The sequence below is a fragment of the Mya arenaria genome, chromosome 4, assembly GCF_026914265.1.
Source record: "Mya arenaria isolate MELC-2E11 chromosome 4, ASM2691426v1".
Classification (NCBI taxonomy): Eukaryota; Metazoa; Mollusca; class Bivalvia; order Myida; family Myidae; genus Mya; species Mya arenaria.
Genome location: NC_069125.1, coordinates 25,709,366 through 25,736,901, shown reverse-complemented (window position 1 = coordinate 25,736,901; position 27,536 = coordinate 25,709,366). Strand labels below are relative to the sequence as shown.

The 27,536-nt window shown below is 35.6% G+C and overlaps 2 protein-coding genes and 1 long non-coding RNA gene across 5 annotated transcripts in view; 2 read left to right on the top strand and 1 right to left on the bottom strand.

Annotated features, from left to right (window-relative positions):
* LOC128231426 (citron rho-interacting kinase-like) overlaps positions 1 to 27,536 on the bottom strand; it is a 52,510-nt gene that overhangs the window by 15,123 nt on the left and 9,851 nt on the right. For both annotated transcript variants that reach the window (XM_052944240.1, XM_052944241.1), the window contains exons 9-28: positions 27,253 to 27,430; positions 22,865 to 23,150; positions 22,152 to 22,289; positions 21,494 to 21,634; positions 20,962 to 21,087; positions 20,400 to 20,513; positions 17,769 to 17,831; positions 16,512 to 16,595; positions 15,897 to 16,022; positions 14,801 to 14,887; positions 14,396 to 14,512; positions 13,628 to 13,737; positions 12,408 to 13,081; positions 11,698 to 11,846; positions 10,957 to 11,133; positions 10,232 to 10,264; positions 3,088 to 3,261; positions 1,706 to 1,899; positions 1,170 to 1,305; positions 240 to 344 (exon numbers count right to left, since the gene is read on the bottom strand). In XM_052944240.1, the coding sequence (XP_052800200.1) occupies positions 240 to 344; positions 1,170 to 1,305; positions 1,706 to 1,899; positions 3,088 to 3,261; positions 10,232 to 10,264; positions 10,957 to 11,133; positions 11,698 to 11,846; positions 12,408 to 13,081; positions 13,628 to 13,737; positions 14,396 to 14,512; positions 14,801 to 14,887; positions 15,897 to 16,022; positions 16,512 to 16,595; positions 17,769 to 17,831; positions 20,400 to 20,513; positions 20,962 to 21,087; positions 21,494 to 21,634; positions 22,152 to 22,289; positions 22,865 to 23,150; positions 27,253 to 27,430 (3,212 nt within the window). The remainder of the gene's footprint in view (positions 1 to 239; positions 345 to 1,169; positions 1,306 to 1,705; positions 1,900 to 3,087; positions 3,262 to 10,231; positions 10,265 to 10,956; positions 11,134 to 11,697; positions 11,847 to 12,407; positions 13,082 to 13,627; positions 13,738 to 14,395; positions 14,513 to 14,800; positions 14,888 to 15,896; positions 16,023 to 16,511; positions 16,596 to 17,768; positions 17,832 to 20,399; positions 20,514 to 20,961; positions 21,088 to 21,493; positions 21,635 to 22,151; positions 22,290 to 22,864; positions 23,151 to 27,252; positions 27,431 to 27,536) is intronic.
* Positions 4,622 to 8,184, top strand: LOC128231427 (uncharacterized). 2 transcript variants are annotated; one of them, XM_052944244.1, is made up of 2 exons: positions 4,622 to 4,729; positions 5,945 to 8,184. In XM_052944244.1, the coding sequence occupies exons 1-2, from the start codon at positions 4,708 to 4,710 to the stop codon at positions 7,306 to 7,308; spliced, it is 1,386 nt and encodes a 461-aa protein (XP_052800204.1). In that variant the 5' UTR covers positions 4,622 to 4,707; the 3' UTR covers positions 7,309 to 8,184. The 2 variants fall into 2 exon arrangements, with proteins under 2 accessions (XP_052800204.1, XP_052800202.1); XM_052944242.1 differs by lacking the exon at positions 4,622 to 4,729 and adding an exon at positions 4,914 to 5,042.
* On the top strand, positions 24,313 to 27,217 carry LOC128231428 (uncharacterized). Its single transcript, XR_008260369.1, has 3 exons — positions 24,313 to 24,500; positions 25,197 to 25,234; positions 26,891 to 27,217. It is a non-coding gene; the product is annotated as an uncharacterized LOC128231428 (long non-coding RNA).

Genomic DNA, 27,536 nt, shown 5'->3' with positions numbered 1-27,536 from the left:
CCTGTGGCTGTCAGCATGGCCTTAAGTTGTTCCACCAGAGCTTGCTATTCTAACTCCACAAATTTGACATCTAAATACACAGTATACAAATTTATCACCATACCTCTTCCTAAAGTTTAATATTTTCTTCGTCATTGGCTGTCAGCGTTAATATTGTTATTCGGACTGTTCAAGACTGAAGTCTAACTATGCAAAGTCTGACACCTTAATACTTATAGTGAACAAATATATCACCATACCTCTTCCTTCAGTCTCCTATTTTCCTCGTCACTGGCTGTCAGCACGGCCTTCTGTTGATCCACCAGAGAGTGAAGCTTGCTGTTTTGACTCTCCAAATCTGAAACCTAAACAGACAGTAAGGTTAACTTAGTTTCAGAGTAAGGTTACACAGATTGTTTACAGAATATGCATCACTAGTGATTTTTCATGAGTAGCAAAAAATGACAAAAATAATTCTACTTTAAGTCATAATTATTTGTATTCTAATTGGCAATATTTGCAATGATGGCTCATGAAAATACATTTACAGTTTTTTAACTATTGTCAGTATCAAAGTTTTTGCATGATGACGACACTAACAATATGAAAAATGCCACGTTTTTTATTAATTTTATTGCATGTTTATGTTTTACTCATTTGACTTTAAAGATCAAAAGAAAGATTTGTGTACAGATTAAAAAAAAAGTGGCCTTTATAAATGGGATTTTTCCAATAATAGCTACATTGCCACAAATTCCCCATTTAAAACACCATCATATCGCTAATCAGTGATTGTTTTTGGAATTATTTTTACCGCCTGTGCCTTGCAAATTGGGAAAAGCAGTCGACTTAGGGAAAAATACAAAATCAGGCCAAAATAACTAATCTAATGGTAAATATACATGCTCTAACTTTTTTATGCTTACGTTATGCTGCGAAAGAGTAAGTATTGTCAAGATTTTGTTTATATTTCAAGAAAAACATTGCTTTTTTTTTATTCATTAACATAATCTTCATTAATCAAATTGGGAAAAAATACATGAAATTTTGGGAAAAATGGTCATTTTTTCGCAAGGAGAAACAGCGTTAAGAAGGCAGTAAATTGCACCAAAAAAAATCAATGTTAATACTTTTTTAGCTGTTTCCCATCAACCTATATTGTGCCCCTTTAATACATCCCTCCAGCCTACCCGTAGTTGTTGCCTCTGTGTCTCCTTGTTGATATCTGCCATCTGCCTCTTAAGTGTGTCAATGTCCGCCTGGTGTTTCAGCCGGGCTTTCTCAAGCTGGTCTTTCACACCTGCTGCCATTTCCGCAGAGTTCTGCCTGAAAATTGATATGTTATCGATAAAACAAGGTTTACTCAAAAGGTTTTGTATCTGTGTTTCCTTGCTAGCAGATGTATCAGACTTAAATTGTTGTTATTTTTAGCCAAGCTTTCTCAAGCTGGGACTCGTTTTAATAAAAGATTTTAGTCAAATATAAAGCAAAATAACAAAAATATGACACTATGATAATATCAATTTTATAACCTTAGTCGACTATGATCTTTCTTAAAATGGCCCCCTTGCCTTTTACACATGTTACCATCGCAGCTTTATTCCGCCTTATTCTTATTTACTAAATGCTTAAAATTCAAAGTTTTCATTCTCAAAACACAAAGAACATATATTTGTGAGTATTACAAAATACCCAATTCTAAGTTCCATATCTCAATTTCCCATACCTGAACTGTTTGAGCACATTAAGCCTCTGGTTCGCCCCTTCTAAGTCATTTTCCCGTTCCTCTACAGCTTTCTCGTATGTGGTCCTCTCACGTTTCCATTGGGCCTCCCTCTCTTCAAACTCCCCTGTCAGGGCCTCCAAGTCACGAATCTGGGCCTCAAGCTCTGTACAGATACTCTTGTATTTATCAGCTTTCTGTTGGGATGGAAAAGATGGTAAATTAATTATTTGTCCTTCTCTTGCAGCTTATGATAAATGACATTGAAATATTTTATGAGCATTCTATAAAACTAGATGGTTAATGTAGATTATTGATAAGCTTCAAAGATTATTTTTTTGGCGAATGACCATCATGAATATTCCTTCCAAAGAGGTTTAAATTTAATCAGTAATTAATTTCTCCTGTTTTGCAACACTAATCATTCATCCAATCCAATACAAAATCTTCTTATGCCAATATCCCACCCTCTGCGCATCCATCTGACAATGGTGTTCCCACTGTGCTAGACTTACTATGACGAGTTGTCTCTACATCAATCCTGCAGCTTTCTCTCACTATTTGGCCTTTTTTGTCTACTTTCTCACCTCACCACCATCAAAGCTCCCACTCTCCCCTCCCCGGCTACCTTACCCCACCCACCTGTGGCTCCAGCTGACAAAGATGTTCCTCCTGTGCCAGGATATCCTTTAGGAGCTCTCTTATGATTCCATAGTCATCTCTCACTTTGATGCCCTAATCTATCTACCCCCATACCTGATCATCCACTGCTCTGGTTACTCCAGCTGACATTGATGTTCAATCAGTGCCAGGCTATCCTTTAGGAGATGTCTCTCTAAAAAGTCCACATTCTTCTTTCACTTTGAGGCCCTTATCTATCTACTCCCATACTTAATCATCCACTGCCCTGGTAACTTCGGCTGACACCAATGTTCCTTCTATGCAATGGTATCCTTCAGGAGTTGTCACCCCTGCAGTCTCCTCCTGCTGTGAGTCCCAATCTATCCCACTCCCTATCCCCTATGTCTTCCACTTACCCCATCCACTTGTTTTTGTAACAGACACTGATATTCCTTTTGTTCCAGGCTATTCTTGTGGACTTATATCTCTCTAAATGCAGAAGTTTTCTGTCGCTGTGAGGTTCCAATCTAACTTACTCTTACCCTCTCTTCCCCCCACCCCCCATCCAAAATCACTCACTTTGCCATTCTTCACCCACCTGTGCCTCTAGCTGACACTGGTGTTCCTTTTGTGACAGACTATCTTTGTGGACCTATATCTCTACAATTCCAACAGTTTTCTCATGGTGTGATGCCTCAACCTATTACTCTTACCCTCTCTCTAACCCCCATCCCAAATCTCTCACTCGCTCATTCCCCACCCACCTGTGCCTCTAGCTGACACTGGTGTTCCTTCTGTGCCAGGCTGTCCTTGAGGAGCTGTCTCTCCATGAGTCCTGCTGTTTTCTCCCGCTGTGAGGCCCCTACCCGGGATTCTGCTTCCTTGACACGCTTTTCCAGGGCCTCGCATTGTGCTGCGGCTTTCTCTGCCTCCTCTTTCTGAGGAAAATAACATATACTTTTACGATTTCTGTAAATTGTTGCAGTTCCATCATTGACTATGTTAAGAATTTAAAACCAATATATCTTTCTAGTGATATTTGACAACCATTGATTCATTATTGGAATTTTAAATTGTGAAAATGGCTAACCCAACATTTCACAAACTATAAATTTTGACCAATCAATTTACAGTATTCAAATTTTCATCACTGTTAAAGCTAAAATTCTATTCAGTCTTAGGCCGGTATTCCAATGTGCATGCTGTTAACCCCTTATCAGTTGCATTGCAGAGCAATTTTAGCAGACTTGGATTTGTTTGAAAAATTAATAAAGAAAGTGGTAGAATTTTGATTATATGAACACTTTTTAATAATCTAGAATGCATAAACAAATTTTCATAAAGCAAAACATACAGAGAACAATTGGAATGTTTTTCAACATGGAAATAAGCCTATTTCATGATTAAATACAGAACTCTTTCATCTGTAAATATTAGAAACATTTTGATGATTGAAATTAAATTACTTTGTATATTTCAGACATTTTTTTCTACTCAAAAATACAACTTTCAGTATTTGTTTTGCGGAAACATGGATTATGGCTTGTTTTTAAATTGCTGATGTGGACGACACATAGACAGAGTGAATATGGAACACCGGCCTAATTCAAATAATATTAATATTCTAGAAACACAAAGTTTCAATAACTTTATTTCAAATTTAATTTATTTTTCCATCTTTGCAAATCTATTGGTGAAGATTTTGAATCTAAAATAATGAAATTAAGTAAATCAGTTCTACTAATTTTAATTCCCACATGTTTTACTCTTTCTAGCTTTAATGACTTCTAATATTTCAATTCCATTTTTATCTTTGAAACTGAAATACTATTTATATTATTTTAACTTTCTCTTTAAAGCCATATAATTCAAATAGTTTCTTGAAGGCTAAATAAAAAACAATGAAATCATATGTTTACTCTTAAAGCTGCACTCTCACAGATATATACCATTTTTACAACTTTTTTATTTTTTGTCTTGGCACGAGCCAATTTTTGCGAATATCCATGGAAACCAGTTATATAAGACTGCTGACAAAAAATAGATTGCAGATTTTTATATTTAAGTTCAAAAATTGATGTTTTATGCATTTTTCCGTAACATTGTTTAAGACATAAAAATTAATTTTCAACAGAAATATGAAAATCTGTGATCTGATCTTTTGTCAGCAATCCTTCATCATTGGTTTGCAGATATTTACGTCAAAATTTGCTCTTTCCAAGACAAAAAATAAAAAAGTTGTAAAAGTGGTATATCTGTGAGAGTGCAGCTTTAAATTGTGATTACCGACAGGCAAGTCATTTTCAAAAAATGAACTGCATATCTCATGACCTGGATATTTAATCTTATCATTTTCCAAAAACCACATATACAGAGAAACAAGAATGGAGGATAGACCTTTAAAAGGTGAGTTGTTTAAATATATAATACTGGAGTGAAATTTATACTGTTTTCTTCAAAACCTCCACTTCTAAAGACTTAATATTTAACAAAAAGTAATACAATACTCTAGCAAGGAAAATAAACAATAAATAATACAAAATAATTATGGTTTAAGGTTACTCTTGAAAGCAGAATAAGTTCAGAAGTCTGTGTCATTTTTTAACAAACAGAAAATAACAGTAATTGAAATGCATATTTCATGACCTTGATATTTAAATCTGATCATTTTCCAAAAACCACATTTAATGAACATGAATGGAGGATAGACCTTTAAAAGGTGAGTTTTTTAAATACTTATTACTGGAGTGCAATTTATACTTTTTTTGTTCAAAAACTCCAATTCTAATGTCTTAATATTTTACAACAAGCAATATAATACAGTTATACTCTAGCAATTAAAAAAACAACACAAAAATGAAATGAGAAAAGATCATTCTCATATTACGGTTATGATGACCCTCAAAAAGTGGGTTGTTTCATTTTCTTCATTAGTAATCAATACTCATAATTCTAAACTTATTGTCTTAATCCTTATATAAGAACATATATTACTTGTTATGTAAATAAAAGAAAAAGAAGGGATGTCACAGGAACATGACAAATATCCCCAAAAGTCATTGGATAGATAGCCATTAGTATTTGGGCAAGTAGGGACAGCCTTTGAGTGTGTAGGGTTACTTCATGATGACCAATCACATTCCAATGAAGTTTGTACATGGAAATGAAAAGGCAAAGCAAAATAGAGTGGATATCAACTTGTGCTTGGGCCTAAGTATTCTTTAGTTATTGTTAGAAAACAGATTTTTAGCTAGAGGTCACCATAACCTTGACCTATGACCAATTGACCTCATAATCAATAGGATTAATCTGCAGGTCAATACCACCATGTTGAGGCCTCTCGGCCAAAGCATTCTTCAGTTAGTGATCCGAAACAGACTTTCAGCACGAGGTCCCAACAACCTTGACCTTTGACCCACTCCCAATATTTTTTCTCGAATTTTCTGTATAATAGGCATCTTTTGTCAATACAATGACCAGTCCATTACTAGACGCATCTGTCAAAAATCGCTTACTGAATGGTTGCCTACAGACGCAGAAGGGCTGAGGAGCAAAAAGCTTCTCTTGAATTTCTTCTTGATTATCCCTACTTCAAGACAATGTTTTCCTATTTTGTTACAGGGATTAGAGAAGGGAAGAGCAGTGATGAGGAGTTGTCTGTGCATGTGTGTGAGGTGTTGGACCAGCTAGGCTACAGTCAGACAATGGTCAAACACAGGCGGGAATCTTGGAGAGAAGGGGCTGCAAAGTGGAATGAAAAAGGACAAAACCCAACTGTAATCATTGCAGGCAGTAAGGGTGAGGGATTAACACCACCAAATGAGAGTGATACTGATAGGATGTTCCAAGACAACTACACAGTGTGTAGAATACCAGAAGATGACTCTCTGACATTGCCTGACACCCACTATGAGTTCACTATGGACAGAGAACACTGCCATCCAGGACACTTCAGACTGGAGCTAAAACACACAGGGACCTCGGAGAATTCAAACATTCAGCAGGCTCTGTTTGTCCATGAGGATGGCAGAACATTCATTTCAAGTGAAAAGTACACAATATCTCAAATCAAGGACAAAACTAAGGAAACCATTTCTGGGCCAGCTCTCAAAGAGTATAATGAACTTTATATTTGGGACCATGTCCATGCCTTCCCCTGCACCAGTCAACAACAGCTGCTCTCAGAGTGGATCAACAGACCCAGACACCACAACTGGCCAACACCTGACATGATAGCAGAGGTGTCGAAACTCCAAGCGCAAATGGTTCCTGTGGGCTGTAAAAGTAGTGAACATAAAGATATTGAATGGAGGGTTTGTTTTATCCCCGGTGAGCAAAGGTTAACTGACAGCTGGAATGAGAACCATTTCAAAATATACATCTTGCTCAAGTGGATAAATAATTCCCACCTGAAACCAATATGTGATGAAATATCATCATACATACTGAAAAATATCATGCTGTGGTACACAGAACAGAATCCAGCAAAAATATTTACCAAGAAGAATTTACTTCAAAATGTATTCTCATGTCTGAAGAATCTCCAAGAAGCCATACAAGCCAGCAACCATCTTCCCTACTATATGATCCCTGCCAGAAACCTGCTGTCAGGCAGAGTCAGCCCAGAACAACAACAACAACTTATAGCTAAGCTAGAAGAGTTGATACAAGAAGGTCCCTGCACGATACTGAGATGCCCTAAAGTGGAGGCAGCGCGGCAGATGTCCTCAGTTAAGCTGGCAGAGAAAGGCTGCTGGAGGGACAAACTAGAAAAGCTAGGACTGCAGAGATGGAGAATATGGGAGACATATTGGAGACCTGGCATGAAGCAGGAAGAAATTGGCCAACTGGCAAGGGGAAATCCACACTATATCAGGGTAGAGGAAAAGATGAATGACATGGTCTGGCCTCAGTGGAGGGACAATGAGGGAGGTGAAATAAGGGCAGATAAATTGAATAAGAAAATTAAAGATGCCCTATCATAGCTATAAAAGGCAAGAAACACTGGAGAGATATCAGTCCTTGAAATTAGTCTTTTCGTTGAACAAGCCAGAATTCATACACCACTGCTCTACATTACATTTTTTAACAAGCCCTGCTGTATAAAAACCAAAACTTGAGCAAGCATGGAAAGCACCAGTACAGGGCTTGCAGGCTTGTGCTAATTTCAACCACTGAGATATATTAAAAATACAAAAGATAAATGGAGTTATACATCACAAATGTGTATGAGACAGGCATTTGTTTTAAGCTTGGGGGGGGGGGGTCATTGGTCAAGGGCTGGTCATGCAATGATGCAATGACCCCATTATTATTCCATATATGGTCACCAAATTTATATCATACCAAAACGGCGTCTATTTTCCAATTCAGATGAATATTCCAATGAATAAATGAAACATTAAAAATTGTAAACAGGTTGTCTACGTGATATTAACATTGCGGGGTCAGTAGGTGACCCGATATGCGTCACATACAAACCCTGTAGCTTATAATATAAAACAACGAGTCTAAAGATTAAAACACTGGCATCTTGATGTACAGAAGCAACTTGTAAAGAAACATACAATATGACAGTGACTGAATCATTGCAGAATTATAAAAAAAAAGTGTATTGAAAAGGAAATTTGATGATGCTGTGTGGTTTTTGGAAAGAAAATGACATAACTAGATACAAGATAACAGTACTAACACTTACAATATATAAACATTTTGTTTCAATTGCAAATAATTACAAAGGAATCCTAAGTATCTAGGTAACAACCAGAATTAATTGACTTTTGGAAACTTTTAAATTTAAAACCTGTATAATGATATTTATACCATAATGAATGTGATGGATTAAAAAAGCCTTTCTTCGACTTCAGAGCTTTTTCACCTACTTTGCTAGGGGCCAAAATGAGGCTACTTCACAATTGGGAAAAATGGCATATTTTCCCAATTTTCAGATATTTTTTTCACAATTCCCAGAGATTTTTCCCAAAAAGGAAGATCTTACTTAAAAAATTTACAATAAAAATTTATTCTGTTTGAGCAAATTATTATTTTTATCTTTTGAGCTTACATAAGAAGAATGCTGTATACTAGTAATTTAAACATTATTCGAGGGCCAATTAGTCCATATATTGTTATCAATTCTTTCCCTCGATTTAGATTCAACTCTATGAAGATTAAAACTAATCTCTCTTGTCATTGTGTCATGTTAAAAAAGCGAAGTCAAAGACATGATTTCTCCCCCAATAAGATCTACATGTGTATCAATTGGAAGTCCATAGGACACGGATGCCCCCACTTCGATTTTTTGTCACAGAAAATAAGCCATAATGATTATTCAGGATAATCTGCACATATAGGATAAGTTGAGTTGAGTTGGGTTTTACGGCATCGCAAGACTGTATAGGTTATATGGCGCCATTCAGGCAGGAAAAAACTTGTTGGATCCACATTGGACACATACTTTTCAAGAATTAGATTGGAAACATATATTTTTGAAGTATTTTTGGCAAAAAAGGGCCGTAACTCCTAAATGACTTAAGCGATTTCCATGACTATCGAACTTGATCAAGATATTATGGTCACAAACATGTGTTTAAAGTTTGGTGAGGATTGGACAAACAGTTTTCAAGAATTAGATTGGAAACATATTTTTTTGAAGTATTTTTGGCAAAAAAGGGCCGTTACTCCTAAATGACTAAAGCGATTTCCATGACTATCGAACTTGATCAAGATATTATGGTCACAAACATGTGTTTAAAGTTTGGTGAGGATTGGACAAACGGTTTTCAAGAATTAGATCGGAATATATTTTTGAAGTATTTTTGGCAAAAAAGGGCCGTAACTCCTAAATGACTAAAGCGATTTCCATGACTATCGAACTTGATCAAGATATTATGGTCACAAACATGTGTTTAAAGTTTGGTGAGGATTGGACAAACGGTTTTCAAGAATTAGATCGGAAACAATCTTCGGGACGTACGTACGTACGTACAGACAGACAGACAGACAGACGTACGGACAAGGGCAACCCTATATGCCGCCACTTTGTGGGGGCATAAAAAACAGCTAGAAGTAGACTCACATGTAATATATGAGCCTGTTTTTTGTAAAATGAGTTCCAAGGTTCATATGGAAACCTTGACCCGTGTTTAAAAAGTGTCTTCAATCCTCATTATGTGGAATTTTCCATTTTGAGACATTTACACATTCAAATTTCCCAATTTGCAGAATTTCACGCGTTTAAATTTTTCAAAATGAAAAGGCTAGGCCTCTTCACAATTTTTGGTGAAAAAGCCTTGGACTTGGTTGATCTCTCATACATTTGCTTTTCATTCTGTGCTTTATTATGTGTCATATCCTACAGGTAATTAATAAAAAATATAAACAACCTAAATATTGCTAGTGCTAGCAGAATGACATATGACAAGTATTTTTTGTTTTGTTTTTTCAGTCATACAAATGACCATATTCAATTATAGTCAATGCCAGTTTTATCCGGGATGCCAACAATGAACATATATTTGTAAACTAATAAGAAATCAGCTGAAAAAAAGGAAAATTGACATCCCTGAGTTAAGAGCCTTGCTGTACACATTTGTTTTGTCTTTAACAACATTTGTACATAGTTCAATCAAAATATCTTGTAATGGCCTAAGTTAAAAAGAATTCACAACAGTTATAAATTACAACAACACCAAATCAGTGACATGACCTTGACTTTTCTTACTTCAAAGAACTGAAGAGCTCAATATGACTTACATGATAAAGTAAATGTTACGGTAACCAAATAGTATCATACTATGTTGGGATAATCTGAATTTAACCATTTCATTATTGCATACTGTATGCAATAATGAAATGGTTAAATTCAGATTATCCCAACACACGAAATTGTTATTAGTTAAGAATTACCTTATTATTGTCCTCATTCAGACCTTTCTCTTTCTGAAATGAAATATGGAACAATTATGGTTACACTCTTGTCATTTAAAACCATAATTCAATTCAAACCTCAAATGTACATTTTATGGTCATTGTGAACATAGGGCCTATTGTTTCATTGAATGGTTCATTTATCTTCCAGAACAATAATGTTTGAAAGTTAACAATGATGATGTTAACAACCCATTGTACACTAAGTTTTGTGATCATATAGGTCAAGAATTTATGGCCAACATGTAAAGAGCTCTCTTTGAAACAGTCTTTGGTCACACAGTCTATAAGAGATATAGTTTCTGCAACATCACTTCGCTACTGACAACAACAGAGGCCAAGCTTTAAAATGCGCATAAATCACTCAAATGTACAAAAAAACTAGCAAATTCCTACCTCTAGCAAGAAAACGTGTCTAAGCTCCCTTATATGGCTCTCTGGAGTGTCTCTAGTGACCTTCTCCTTGTGCTGTGAGACCGATAACAGTGGCCAAGCTTAAGGATGATCAAAAGCCCCTCAAATTTGTAAAAAATCATCGAATTTCTACCTCTAGCAGGAAGATCCTCTGTCTAAGCTCTCTAATATCACCCTCTAAGAGTGTCTCTTGTAGCCATCTTCTGGCGCTGTGTGGCTATTAGAAGAGACCCGAGCCACACTTATGATAAAAAAACCCTCAAATTTGTAAAAAATCATCAAATTCCTACCTCTAGCAGGAAGATCCTCTGTCTAAGCTCTCTAATATCACCCTCTAGAGTGTCCCTAGTGGCCTTCTCCTGGCGCTGTGTGGCTGAGAGTAGAGACCGAGCCTCACTGAGGGCCAGGTTGGATTCATGGAGCTCCTTTTGTAGCCTGGATCGAACTGAATCATTCTTCTCTTTCTCCTGTGAGGATAAGTACACATTTTTGTAATTTCAATTCCTTTCTTTCACCGAAATGACATTGTGGACAGATCTAGTCAATCTGATGTACATTTATGTCTTTTGTAACTTCTTAATCCATTCTCAGTGGCCGCAAAGTGTGACTGACACTGTACTCAATCTGATTCAAAATTTTCAAATTACAATATTAAACGCAACACAATGTTGAAAAAAAGAGAAGTTTTATCATACAGAACAAAACTTTAGAACAATTTTTATGTTATAGACACTTACTGTTTTTTTCCATAGAAGTCAAAACAAGGATTCCAGCGTTTTTATATGGAATTCAGTGTCAAAGAGAAAACATACCCGGTACATATCATAAGGTTTTAAGTTCGAATGAAATTCCAGCAACCTCAGGAACAATACTTATACATCTGAAATAGCATTTCTTGTTTCTGTCTTCATCTGCAGGACCTTAGGGTCTGACGAACTGCCAACCTAACAAATCTAGGAGTCCAGGCCAAAATTTATGAGCCTTAGACTATCTGACTCCTGTAAGTGTCAAACCCAGCTTAATGACAATACCTTATCAAGGTTGTCTTCTGCAATCTGAGCATCCCTCCTTGACATTGCCTGTGACTTCAGCTGTTTCTCGTGTGTCACTCTCTCTGACTGAAGTTCGTCTTGAAGTCTTGACTGCTCTTTTTTCAGTATGGAGATTTCTGCTTCTAACACTGGAAGAATAAAAGATGAATGATGGTTGCAAACTAAAATGATTTGATTGAAAGTAGTTTTTAGATAAATACTGACCAATTAATACAATCGTCTGCAGCATGAACAATATGCAGAAACTTCCTCTGAAGCTTAATACCCTAATCCTATATCATCGAGAGTTACTATTACAGGAATGGGATTGACCTGGCAGCTGGAGGGCTGAAACATTTTCGGCCATGGGTTTATTGGGCGCTCTTGGGGTCAAAAGCGCACTGCTGTAGAAGAAAAATGGCTTTTTAGAAGCTCTTTTGAGGGCTTTCCAGACTTTAAATTTGAAGCAAACTTGAATATTAACTTAAACAACTGAAAGTAACCAAATAAATTTTTTCAGGTATTTTATTTATTTATTATTATTTTTTTTTTTTTTTGGGGGGGGGGGGGGGGGGGGGCCATTAGATCCGCAGAATTCCACCAGTTTTCACCAGACAAAAACTCATTTTCAATATTTGTTGTACTTGGCCGATGGGTAGGACAGGTTTTGCTAACTCTGTAACATGCATTTAAATTGCAATCATACTCACCTTTAACTTTCTCCGCCGCCTCTTTAGCACTACCAAGTTCTTTTTCCAGCTTGAGCGTCTTCTGGTCTGCATTCTCGACCTGTCTCTGCAAATTGGACACCTTACTCTCCAGAAACCTCTTCTCCTGCTTTAGGTCTTCAACATCTTCCATTTTTGATCTCCGCATTGTAACTGACCTTTCCTTGCATTTAATTTCTTGTATTTCATTCTCCATCGATTTTATCTTAGTTTCAAAATTCTGTTTTTCTCTTTCCAATTTAGTCACTTGCTGCTCTTTTTCTGATGTTTCTAAAACTTTCTTTTCCTTTTGTTTAAGATCAAATTCAAGATCCATGACTTTTCTTTCCAGTTCCTGTTTTTCAGTTCTAACTGTTTTCAGATGAGCCAGTTCTTTATTCTTTGCAGCAATATCTTCTTCAAGTTCACCAATATGTCTCTCACACTTGGAAATCTGCTTTTCCATTTTTTCAACATTTCTATTTACATCATCCATCTTGGTCTTCAACTCGAGATTTTCAACCATGACTTTACTTGTTGTGGACATAGCTTTATCACTTAGATCAGTCTGTTTGTCTTTTAACTCATCAAGCTGTTTTGTAATGTCTTTTAGCTGTCTTTCCACTTTAAATTTCTCCTTTTCCACATCTGCAATTCTTTCTTCCGCAATCTTAATTCTAAAACAGATATTTCAGAAAACAAGGTCAGGATTGCCTATTTAGTCTTTGAATATCATTATAGTCATGATAATATGAAAATAATATTTTAGTTATGAAATCATCATTTTACAAGAAATTATGATTTATGATTGTTTTGCTTTAACACACAAATAAGGATCTTAAGGTCAATCTGAATTAAGTTTGCTATTGTCATACTTTTTCATATGTTCTGTACCTCTGTAGGATCTCTTCCATAATGTGTTAAGGTTAAATTTTTAAAGTTAGAGTAGGCCTTGATGAACCTATGTGAATAATGTCTCTGGCAACATGTGTACCAAGTTTCATTTGACCATAATGAACAGCTTTGGAGATATAACCAAGGTTAAAAGTTTAACTCGCACACAACAACACTGACAATGCTACCAGACCTTTGACAATGCCTATGCTACTCTTCAAAACAGACAATATAAAAACATATCATAAGAATAATCTGACTAATGATGTATTCACAACAGAGATGATAAAGTGAGATGAGGTTATTTTCTACATACAAGTCACGCCTACCTGATGTCAGTGAGTTCTCTTCTCTTCAATCTCAAGTCTATCTCCTTTTCCCGAGATTTCTCTAGTTGTCGTTCTAGTCGCTCAATCTTACAACTCTGTCGAGAGGTCGTCTGCAAAATAAAATAGATTCATCAGCAGGGTATCATCAACAACAAATATCTGCATCCTTAAATTACAATATTAACATCTGCCTTGTCCTTTTTATAGATAAAACTTGACGTTCATATTGTATAACCTGCACAGAATTAAGAAATAACAGTTTATTTCAATATTGCACTCCGATTGGATAAGCGTGACATCAATTAACCAATGGTATATCACCTTTCAAATATCACCTATTTTTATACAAAATGAACAATCATTAAAATATAAATATAAGCATTCTTCTTGAATTAATGCTGTAAGACTACAAATTACCAAGAAGTGAAAGCGCACTTAATGGAATTTGCTTGCATGCCCTATTGTTTACATACAGTATGAAATACTGACAATCCTGAAAATGATTTTATGCATCAGTAGTGCCAGCATCAAATGTTAAAAGATTATGGGTATGTTTAAATATGAACAATTCACATTTGTACATGAACGAGCACTATTTACATAAATTTTCTAAGAAAAGAATACATGTATATTCAAACTACTGAAAAATCTCAATTCTCCAAAAATAGCCACTTAAAAGATACCACTTATTCAAATTTTAGAACTACAGAACTCATTAACCTTTTAATACCAAAGAATGCCAAAGGAACCCATAAAACACACTCATACCCTTTCTAGCTCAGCAATCTTGAACTGCCTGTCACCGCTCTCCTCTCGGAAACGGCTCACTTCTGACATCAGGTGACGCTTGTCATCACGGTAACACTCTATCTGCTCCTCCAAGCCCTGGTAACAATGCAGTAGTAAATGTATCTCGGTATTACATGGGGTTATGTAGTTTTATGTATTCATTTTAGACATTTTTACTTCCATTATTCTTAAAATCTTAAAGTCTACATAACATGTGTAGTTTTTCATGTTTTACACCTCCTTTCAGGTCACAAATATCAAACAAGGAGGGATTAAAGTAGAACTACATTTTTTTAGAGTACAGATAAAGTGAACACAACATCCTGAACATGAAGAACATTCTAGTCTGAAAGATTTAATCATTTTCTAACTTAGGTACACTACCTTTATCTGTTTTTCCAAGGCAGATTTCCTCTCTGTATTGTTGGGAGTGTTTTCTGACAACACCAGCTGGACATTCTCTCTCAACTCCTGTAGCAAAGAAATAACGGGGTGACAGTGGTCTTGTGATAAATGTTTCCTTATCTCACCCAAGATGTTGTGGTTTCAATCCACACTAGAACATTCTTATGGACTTCAGTTCAGATTTCTACCAAGGAAACGGACTCTAGAACATTCTTATGGACTTCAGTTCAGATTTCTACCAAGGAAACGGACTCTAGCATTATTCTAAAAGTTATCAGCTTTCTTTAAAAAAAATGGCATAAAAGTATAAACAAAGGAAAAACATCAGGAGTTTTCACATTATAAATTTTGGCATGGAATTTTTTCTGTTTTCAGAAAATCAAAATTAAACCATAACAGCTAACAGACCTAATCAGGTTTGCCATATTTTAACCTAAGAAGATAACCTGCTAAATTCTGCATTGAAAATTAAAAATTCCAAAGTTGTCTTGTCAAAGTAATTAGTTCACTCAAAACTGCTCTATTCATTTAAAAATGTCAAAGTCAATTTCTAATTTAAGGACAAAGTACCTTAATTACCTCCCTTTGACATGAACCTTTTCAGGGTTAATTCTATGTTGGATTTTCCATGAGAATTGCTCCCATTTGTCCAAAATTGGTGAGAGAATTTTAATTTCAGTGTGATTTTTGATAAAAAATGGATAATACAGTGATAAAACAATGCTGAACAGTAATTTAATTTGTGATAATATCAATAATTCCATAAGGTACAGGAAAACCAGTCGACAGTGACGCCGAACTCCATACTACCCCGATGCTGTAATTCAACAAATAACTAAAGCAAAAAAGGCTCATAATACCCAAACTACTAACAAGTACGAGAAATATCACGCATTTATGTCTTTTCAATGCGATATAGACAATTTTTATGCAATATATCACGAAAATTGCTTGCTTGTAATATCCCTGCCTTTTCCTAGAACATGTTTACATGTGTTGCCATGGTGTCTCAGATCTAATCGCAATATTCAAGAATCTTTAATCAGGACCAGCAACTCCCACAAATTTCTCCTACCTTAATGATCTCCCTTTGACTGTGCACCTCTTCCTTGTACATGTGTACTTGTGTTGCCATGGTTTCTCGGACCTCACTACTTAATCTTGCTTTCTCTGATCTGGCCTCGAGCTCCTCTTTAAGTTTCTGTTATAGAAAACTTACGATCAAAGAATGACCTTCACTGCAATTTTAGTTCAAAATAAACAAATCAGCCATTTTTTTTTTATACATTTGCAACTCTTCATTCAGAATTTTCCTCATCTTACCTAAACACCAGTACGCTACAAATTTAAATAGTACTTGTGGAAAAAATGCAAATTTAACAAACAAAAAAGTAAAAATAAATTATTCTGGTAAAAAAGGTAGGTATTCAATCATCATGTTTGCCATTCAAACCTATGTTCTTAAAAAGACTGAAAACATATCTCCTCAACCTTTGAAACTGTCAAAGCAGTTAATCTCATGGTCAAAAAATCCTCTAAACTCACTTTCAATCAATCCTCTAAGACCCTGATAAACAAAAACTCATCTCATTGTCAATAAATCATCTGCACTCAAATCATGTTTTCAACAATCAATTAGTACATTAAGCTACTAATGAGCTGTTAACCATAAACTTGAACACTAGTCTACCTCAATGGTGTCCTTATACTCATGTTCTCTTTCCAGCCAAACTTCATAATCATGCTCTTGTTTATCAACAATACCCTCCAACTCCTGCAAATAGAGGGAAAATGTGTGTGAATAGAATCTAAAAAAGCACAAACATATTTCCATGGATACTGTTTACCCTGACCTGCAAATCTTTTCAAAAATGTATGCTTTTTAAGTTTCAGATGGCCAGAATAACACTTTACTTCTCCCGTCCAACATCAATCTGGACCATCCCAGTCAGGGTTGGCCTGCACATGTAATTTGGTCTAGCTATAGGGTTTTAGCCAGATTTTAAAAAAAGACAGGTTGCTTCCAAACAGGAACACAGTGCTAAAGGAGAAGAGGGCACATTGTAATGGGCTGTAAAGAACTAAAATATTTTGAATTTGTATATATCTAAAATCAAAATACATACTTGATAATCTTTAGCAATTAATTCTAAGAAAGCAATAGGCAGTGGTTGAAATTAGAACAACCCGCAAGCCCTGCACTGGTAAATTTCTTTCCGGGCTTGCCTTAATTCTGGGTTTTATACAGCAGGGCCAGTTCAGAACTGTAATCCCAAGCAGTAGTATATGAAGTCGGGCTTGTTCATCCTAATTTCAATGACTGAATAGGGTGGACATGGTGGCCTCATTGAGGACAGAATGATGCTACCAGGAAAGCGCAGCACCTATCCATTACCCTTAAGCAACACCCATGGGGCATGTTTCAACAAAAAACTTCATGGTTAAAAGCTGTTTTTCATTATTTGAAAATGAATATAATATGAAAAATAAAAACTTACAGTTGAACACACAATCATTGATTGTTAAAAACTAACTTGTTGCCTACCGTGACACTCTTTTTAAGTATTTTTAAAGTTATGACTAGGACCCTGGATTCAAACACAGTCCTTAATGGCACTATTCTTCAGAAGCAGAAAAAAAATCTGCTATAACGAGCGTGCTGTGGAGCAACCCCAAAAGCTTGTCTGTAGGCATTTTTATGCAGACAAACAAGGGGCATAATTCTACATATAGTTAGGCAAGAGTTAAGGGCCCTGTTATGGGTTTCCCTGGCAACATGCACACCAAGATTCATTTCAATATCTTGAATGGATATTGAATTACAGCCAAGGTAGAAGTTTTGCCATGACATTATGGCTATCGCAGTACCATTGCCTTATTTAAAAAAAAAGAGAAGAGAGTGTTAAGGAAAACAATACAATTGATATTTAATTTGTGCCATTTTTACCTTGATTCTTTCTGAAACCCTGCTGTCCTTATTAGGCGATGTTGTGACTCTAACACGAATATCCTGAAATAAAATGGGAAAAATGATAACTGAAATGTTAATCTTAAAGAGCAAATATGAATGATCAATTAGTGTTGGGAATCAGTTCGAGTTTGACTCAGTTTTTTGTTTCACTCAAGTAAACGATAATCGATAGTACAATCAGTTTCTGACAATACCTTTATTGTAGTTTTATTCTTGTACAATATCTCAGAATCCTTAACTATGCTTTTATTATGTATTAGTGTTTTAGCTATAGCGGAATGGAAGGGCGGCCCGCCCTGCCCTTTTTTACCCCGCCCCGTTTCCCCTTTTTACATGCCCTGTCATATTTTTCCCGCCCCCTTGCGCCCTCCTGGCCATTCAGATCGTTGTTTATCACAAAGTTACGCCCTAAAAGCATTTCATTGGTCAATGTCGCCTTTTCCTAATCTGTCATAGATCAGTGCGTGCTAAGGCACACGACCGTCATCGCCGCGGGTCTGATTAACGGTAATTCACGCTTATAATCAGGGTGCTAATTGCTGTTCATTATGACACATTATTCCTTGTCTGAGACATCGAAGTTGTACCTCTAAATGTCGATCTTTGATGTTGTTACAAATTTAATTAATTTAGCCATTTATAATCGGTAATCTCCTAATCACATAATTGGGTTGTCTATCATCCAATTATCGAAACGTCCCATGTTAACCAACCAGAGAAGACACTGGTCAAATGATTAAGTTTGTTAAATTGCGATAGAAAAAGCGAAGAATTGATGAAAAATGTTGTCAAGAATTAGTAAACAATTGATACTTGCAGTGTAAAAACAAGGCACACTTTTTAGAACATTGTTTCGTTTGAAGCAGACGGTCATTGAAAAACAGACGGTGGCGCTAAGAAAATCAAATACTCAAAACTGCATGACCAATATTTGATAGTTTTTGTGTTGATAGTTCATAATGAAAATTTGTTTTGTAATCTCAAAACTTTTTTATTTGCTTTATATAGCGTTTACTACGGTATTTTCCTCATCTGTACGATGTTTAAAAGTAGAAGATTCGGCGAGTCACCGCCATTTTGTCATAACATTTTTCGGAGTTTATTTCTCGATTTTCTAGTTCTATTATTAAGTGTTAGTGAGTTTTTCATGAAGGATAGATATTTTAAATGTCATTTTGTTTTAAAATGTCAGCATATTAAAATTTGTTTTACCAAAGACAAGTAAACAACAGCAAAGCTAAATGTGACATTCGTACCCTATTCTGATCATACCAAAACAAGATTCGCCCCCTGCACTTAAATGTTTTTAACAGCTCATATATAAGGCCATTCTGATTGTTTCAAATGGTATTTTGTTTCAAATGGTATTTTTTTAATGTCTTTGTTTTTATTTTAGACGCTTTTTGGAGGTAAACTATACATTGCAAAAAGGAGAATCTAGACAAGTACACTTTTGATAGGCCAAAAAATAACACTTTTTTTAACATTCCATCTGGTAAAAGCAATCAAAGTAAATGTGAATTTAAAGTTTTGTGGCATGGCACAATATTTATCTCAGGTTTTACGATAAGTATCTCTTCTCCTTAAAGTCTCCCCACTTCTCCCTATTTTGACTGGTGGGAGAAGTGACTTCTCCCAAAAAATAAGCCAGAGATGTTAAAGAAAGTGTCTGACGTGAAAATGAACAAGAAAGAAGAATTAAGAGTATTCTGTAGGGATATTACTACAATGTGTGTATGAACATGCATGTACTTTGATAAGGTACATGGTCGTTTTACAACAATACAAAGCTAATATTGTGCGCATTGTTTTCCCATTTAAGAAAGCACCATGCCCCTATTTTGGCCCACCCTGCCCTTTTTTTGGCCCACCCTGCCCTTTTTAATTCCCGGCTAAAACACTATGTATATGTTTGAAGTTATTTCGTGTTCTTGTTGCTTCGGACCGTATGGGTAAAGATAAGAACTGAACACTTCCAAAAGTATAAATGAACTCAAAGATGAAAGTTGGCGGAAATGAAGCAAACGCAAATAACGAGAAGAGAGAAGCAAAACAACTTGCTGAATGCATCAATGATCGATTATGACCAAATACAATCGATTATTGTTGATTTCAGGCCCAACCAATCAATTTTCAATAAAAATCAATCATCAGAACATCACTATGAGCAATACATTTAACCATTGTCAAAATACAAAATCATTTATATGGATTAAATGGTACAGCTGAAAGAAATTTATGATCTCTGTTATGCTTGGTTAATGACAAGTTATAAGTTACAGTGTTCTAAAAGACATTTATAAACCTAGGTACAATGCCTTTATTGCAATTGATAATTGGAGGTTGGGGGAGGGGGTAGGAGGCCAAAGAACTGTGGCATCAACACACACCATGCCTCTGTGCCTAGATTAAAATTACCATTTCAAATTTAATCTATCTTATTTCTGGATAAATTTTCAATACCAGGCTATCTGTCAGCCAGAATAAACATTTTCTTCCTTAATGCTTGCTCTTTCCATAAACTCTTTCTCCTGCCGCTGGTAAGTCCTTTTAACACTTAAAATTAAATCTTTAATCTATCTTTTCGCTATGACTAGTCCCCATTACCAGGTTATCTGTCCCTGAGTCAGCCTGACTGGAGAGTTTCTGCCTAAGAGCTTGCTCCCTCTCCATAAACTCCTTCTCCTGGCCCTCATAGGCTTCGATCAACTCTTCCAGCTCCTGTTAATGAAATTATAACATGTGAATGCTAGCTTGTGCTATGTAAAATCACCAATATTTATAACTGATTTATATATTTAAATCCATCCAATCTACATGTGATCTAAAGTGATTCACTTGATTGAGCTCGTTCATTTTGAACTTTTCTTTTAGAATGTTTGCAAATTTCAACATAAGTAGTCAAATCGCAAACATTTGTAATACATTTCATTATGGGGCACGGTCCAATTAAATTCTTCCACAAAAAACAGTGACTTTAATTTTTTTTTATGTATTGAGGCTAATAAGTATGCAATTGATGCTGTTTTGAAATAAAATTTGAAAGCTATCTTTTTGTTTTCAATCTGATCACATGGATTAATTAAAGTGTAATTGATCACTTGGCTGCCTCCAATAGAAGATGTTACATATCTGAACCAAAATAAAGTACATGTACATATATACATACAGAGATTCTCTTGTACAGCTCGTGTATCTCGTGCGTTTTATCCTCCAATTCTCCCTTCCATCTTTCATCCTGGCTCTCCAATAATGCAAGATCACGACGCTGTAAGTCGCTCGATTTACGACGCTCCTAAAAATGTTCAGACAAAGTCAGAATGTCCGTAATGCACATTTGTAATATAACAGTTTAAGACCATTACCAAAGACATAAATTATTTCATAAAGTATTATTGTTTTGATGTTTAGCGTATTTTGCAACCATGTATACAACCATGATTTTTTTACAATTTTTGGGGGGAACTAACGAGCAGATAGCTTAAAACAGTGCTCATGTAAATGGTTTTGTCAGCCTTCCAAGAGGATATTGGTTTGATTCCTACCAAGTGCAATTTCTCATGAGCTCTCAAGATTGACACCAACACTGGTTTCTAACCAGGAACCAGCAATTTTTCAGTTGTCTTCACATTAAACTTTAAAACATAGTATAAACTAACCCAAAAAACACCTTTTTTGCAAACCCGTTTACCACTACAAACCTTGTCCATCCTAAACTGCAGCTTAGAGGCCTGTTTCTGCGCAATCTCCAGCTGCTCCCTGTATGTGGCTATCTGCTGGTCTCGTTGACTCAAGCGCCGGGTCAGGGCATTTTTCTCTTCTTGCAACTGCCCTACGATGTCCTAAAATTATTATAAATACTATGTTTTGAAAACAAAGTAAATGGATTAGCTTGCCATGTATGTATAGTATATTAGTGTGACGATTTCAATCTGCTAGTTTTGTGAACTCATGAGTGCCATTCTTTCTCCTCTTGTATTTGACTAACAATATCCTTCAGTAAAGATACCAATATTTAGATACATTAGCTCCCTGTAGACAGATAACTTGTTCACTCAAGCAACACTTGGGCATTTTTCTCCACCAGCTGACCTGCCACTGATTAAGGGCTTCAATTGGGAAATTTCATGGCAGATGCTAGGGATTGGGAAGAAGACACAGAATATTTCATATCAATAAATCCAATACCTGTGAGAGTGAAAACATCTAATTTTATCAAGTTTACCGAAGTTGACTACTTTATTTTCAAAAACTCCAAATGGTTATCATTTTAACATAAAATACTGGAATTAAAACTACATGTATGAAAATAGCTGTAAATAAATCTTATATGAATTGACAATTTAGGAAAACAATTACCTCAAGCTCTTCCATCTGCATCTTATGAAGGTCTCCTTCGATCAGTTCAGCCTCAGAGTTCATACACTTAATCTTTCCTAGCATTACCTCCATCGACGCTCTCTCCTCTATCATAACTTCAATCTGCTTGCTCAGACGCTGTAGAGAAACAATTGGTGTAATATGAGCTTTTAAGTATGGTTTTAAGTTCATCTTAAAATAAGAAATTTATCTGAATAATATCTGGTGTTTCATGCAAAAAATCCCTACAACAGAAAACACAACTGTCAACAATGTTCGGCCACATTGCTTTTCTAGTTGATCAAAGTGCCTTACTCAACGAATATTAAAGTCAGAGTTATGTAGAGTTATGTGATTTTCTCCACATGTGCTTTTGTCAACAGCTCCTAACAGTAAATAGTTTCTTGATTAAACTTCTTAACTTCTTAAATTGGAGAGAAATTTTAATAAGACAAATGAACCTATAAATCATTTTTATATGGAAGAGTGGGTGTATTTTATCACATTGTTTTATCTCCTCTTTACTTTATAAAGCCAAATTGTGCATTTTGAGGGAAATTTGGAATTCACTTATCAAAATGGCACATTTTTTTACTTATCCGTAAAGACTTGCACCAATTCCAAAAAAGGTGAAAGTACCAATATAACTAGATCGAATATCACATCAAATATTTTGTAATAGAAAAGCATATAATAAAAATAAAAGTGCTCACGTTAGATTTGGCGATGTAGGTCTCCAGATCCATCTGGTAAGTCTGGCTCTCACGTGTCAGTTTGTCCACCATATCTTCCCGATCACCCAGTTCAAACTTTAAGTGATCAACGCTCGAGCGCAATGTGCATTCCGACTCCTCAAGTAGCTTGCACTTGTCTCGTAGACGCTGGAGCTCCCGAATTGATGTGCTGACATCACCACCTATAGACTGGCGCACACCGCCTATTGACTGGCGCACACTTAGGTCTAATTTGTCTGTTTTGGCTGAAAGACTGGACTTGCTCCTAATATGAAGAGAGTATTATATCAGAAAACCTTTCTTTACATATACTAATTTAGATGACACACTGGAGTGAGAAAAAACACTCTATTTCTAAAAAGTCACTTTATACACAAACAAATTTCTAAAAATTTATTTCCCTCACAATATATCAAGCATTATTTGTAGCAAAAAAAGATTTCAAAAACCTTCTCATTTAAGAGAAATCAGGAAATAGAGGGCTAGGACAACTTCCCCTTACACAGATGATAATAGACTGAAAATCTCAATCCTTTTAGTTTGAATATGAGAAATGCAGCCCCTAAGCAGTGCTTATGGCTTAGCCTAAGGCCCTTTTTAAAATTGTTTCCAAACCATTTATACCCACTCAAAGTATTTCTTTCTATTTTTAATGCAAATTACCACAGACCTATAAACCATGGACTGGCAACTCCCTCATATCGGTGAAACGATAAGAAATTATAATTTACCCACAATCCTCAGCGCGCGCTCGGCAAAAATTGGAAAATTTCGCCAAATCTCCGATCGGTAATTAACGGCGATCTTCGGTTATTTCCGCCAACTCTGCTAATAATGCTTTGTTCGTTATAGATTTAATTATAATTAATAACTGTGATTTTAATCAGATTCAATTGGACTATTATCAACTCAAATGAAAGTACCGCGCATTTGAGTCAATTTTAATTAATATTTTCCTACATGTATATATTCGGAGGATGTCGGACGTCTTGAAAATGACCACATGGTAAGATCTCGGAATGAAATCCCGCTGCACGCGTGAGTTTAAGATTATCGCATTAACACAGATGAGAGTTGCCAATCCATGGTTTATAGGTCCATGAAATTACTAGAAAAAAAATCACTCATCAACTGTATTCATCCATTTGAAATTCAGGACTAATTCTGAACTTTATCAACCATGTCATATCAGGAGATAACCCCTTGAAAGTAAATAAGGGCTGTTCCAGGAAAAAAGGCCTGGGGGGGTCGGAATGAAACCGAATTAAAATTCAGTGGGTGGGGGGTGCAACTAGTGTTGAAATTGTCTTGTAGGTGGGTAAATTTCAAATTCCAATTCCGTTGTTTGGGGGGCAAATTCGTATTTTAATTGTGTTGTTGGTGGGTCTTTTCTTCGTAAGAGCCCAAAAATGAGGTATTAATTTGTTTTAAAATGACATTTTATGCGTACTTTGCGCGATCGAAAACGGCATTTTGGTACGAAATAAACGAGTCCGAATGCTATTCTCACGACGCGGCTATTCTTACGGTAACACCATGGAGGCTATGAGTGTTTCAGACGTGCGCCAGTTTTTGATGGAGCGTAACCTAAGCTCGCTAACCACGACCTTTGAAGGTATACAGATACAATCATGTCACGTTGCCGCAAAAGTAAATGGCAAATATATATATCACCGCATTTTCTGTACAAATGTTGACCAAGTTATGATTATGGCTATTTTTAGACAATCATTACGTCATCAAAAGGGAAGATGGCCGCATACGTATAGGCGGGGAAAATGTAAACAAACGGGACAGCAAAAACAAAGTCACTAATTACGCTTCAAAAACATGATTTTTTCATATCAGTTTCATTTTAACATGGGTAAGACGCGTTACTTTGTATATTTATCGAGCTTTTGTGATAAATTACAGTTAGTGAATCGGTTCCGGCACTGAATCTATTCCGGGACACTTAATCACAAATATAAACAAACAAGTGAAAAATGATGCATAACAACATAAATACTTTATTTTCAATAAATCATAACCCAAAAATCTTCAAGTTAAACAATTTTCGTTTGTACAATAAATAATGTGATTAAGTGTACCGGAATAGATTCAGTGTCGGAACCAATTCACTAACTGTATATTAATTTAAGAGGACAGCATTAGTTAAGTTCTGATAACCGAGATCCCAAACCTCCCATAACTAAGGTAAAGGTCACTTGTGTCAAAAACCATCCAACATTTACTACTTGTTGGTTATTCTGATAGCTTAAAAGGCGGCTGCTATATAGTGCTGAAATATTTACCGTTTACTTCTTTACAGCTCTGACACTTACATGTAGAAGAAAATTAGTCTGACAGGTAATAACTGTGTTGTACCCTAGATTAGAAATGGTGATGGAATGCTTTTAAACCTGTTTTTTTTCTGTCTTTCAGTGGTGATGGAATGCTTTTTAACCTGCTTTTTTTCTGTCATTCAGTATCTTTAGTTCTTTTTTCTGTTCAAAGATGTATTAACTCAAATGTATTGGTATAGATTTTTTTCAACTTGGACCTAGGTGCATGAACTTGGCAATCAATTCAGAGTTCTCACATGTAAATCATACCATCACACTCGTAATTAACTTCTTAGATCCCTCTTTGCACATCAATCACTTACTGACTTAAGTTACTGTATATAATTTATACTATACTGCACTGTCATGACTGCATTTTCTGTTAACAAGTTTGTCTACAGCCACACTCTTTAAACTTAGAAAGCATTTTTAATTAATCTGGAATTGTTTGAGAGAGATGTGTCTGTTTTTTTAGAAGTTTCTGTTAAAGTTGCCTGAATGCATTTGACCGGACCAAAAATATGTTTTACTAGACCAAAAATACCATTTTGTGCTACCTTGATATGAAGTTTTTCGTGTATGCATGAGCGCTGCATTAACATTTGATTCATTTTCTATATGGTACCATGTATTATTTTTTCTATACTGCCAGACAAAGCTACTCTAAGCCAGAGAGTCAAAAATTAAATTGGGCTTGGGCGTGTTGATTTTATCTTTTGGAATATACATGTAACTGCATTAGCACAATGTTTATGCTAATCTTACCATGCTTATTGCAAAATAGATAAAGAAGTGCTTTACCAAATATTTACTTTTAGAAAGACGCACAAAGAAAAATTCTGATCTCATTTTAAGTTTAATGACCTTTCATAGGCCTGGACTTTGCCTTATGCCAGGTTGTCTCTGTGAAGAGGGATAGACTTGGCTGCCTAGTCAAGATTTCTAACAACTGTCACACAATAGAATTCAATCACAATCTTTAAAATTTGCAGACGCTGCTGCTCAAGTTTAAGTTGAAATCTGGCTCCGGCTAGTAATGAGTAGTAATAAATCTGACAGAAGTTGCATATCCAAGACAAGAATGAAAATTTATACTGTGTTGAATTGCATAATTATTAACCTGCTGCATAAGAGCTTAGTGTTAAGGTATGACAGAGATGAAACCAATATAATGAAAATGAATATCAGCGTTCTAAGGTTCATGCTTGATACGGAAGTCTAGTAATACAAATTGGTATTTTGCCCTTTAATAAAAAATACAAAAATCCAGAGAGTTTCATTGTACATAAACCACCACTTAGTACATACAGCATTTTGTTGAAGGAATTACCCACTTGCATGAAGCCCGAGACAAGTAAAACTTCTGGTGTAATAGTCAATTTAAGTTTCTCTTGTCTGTCAAAAGGGCAAGTGAAAAATATGAGAAAAATCCTTTTAAAACATTTTACCTGATCAAAATTTTTGCACAAGATGCATCTTCCGGTATTTTACAAATTATATTGCATTATTCATGCAAGTCAAAATTGATTCGAGCGAGTACAAATCCCAAGTTGTCTGTCCAAATAGGCAAGTACATGTACAATAATGTTATATTGTGAAGTCTCATATCCAACATTAAGGCACAATTGCCCAACCATTTTCTAGAGAACATTAATCAATTCATGTATTTATCTCATTTCAGAAAATCTGATTGATGGCGAAGCATTGCTTTCTGTGATGGAAGATCACATTTTGTTGAAGGAATTAATACCTGAAGTGGGGTTGAGAGCAAAACTGAGGCGTAAAATAAAAAAGAAGACTTGAGAGTTTTACTGAATGACATGAACAAATACTAATTTCAATTGTGTTGTAGGGTGGTGTTGAGTTTAATCTAAATGTGGTGCTGGTGGGTCTATTACCTATTTTAATTCTGTTGGTGGGGGGTGTAAAAGCAGTTAAAATTGTGTTGGTGGTGCCCCATTTTTGGACTGTCGTTCTTGCCCCCCCAGGCCTTTTTTCCTGGAACAGCCCTAAGCATACCAAACGCAAAAAGCCTACACCTACTTGTCATTGGAATTAAGCTTTTCCACGTATGTGAATCCAACAAACGGTAGATCTTTTCCGGAGAATTCCTTCTCGTTCTTGTGATCATCAAACAGTGGAGGGCTTTTTATCTTCTCAAACTCTTCAAAATTTGACGTATCGTCTAAACCCTGTAGTTGGGGAACGAATGGCGGAGTTTCTGAAAAGATAGATCATTTATTTTCATAAATGACAGGCTTCTTTCTAAAAGTACAATTGTATCAGGGTAGATCATTTATTTTCATAAATGACTGTTTCATAAATGA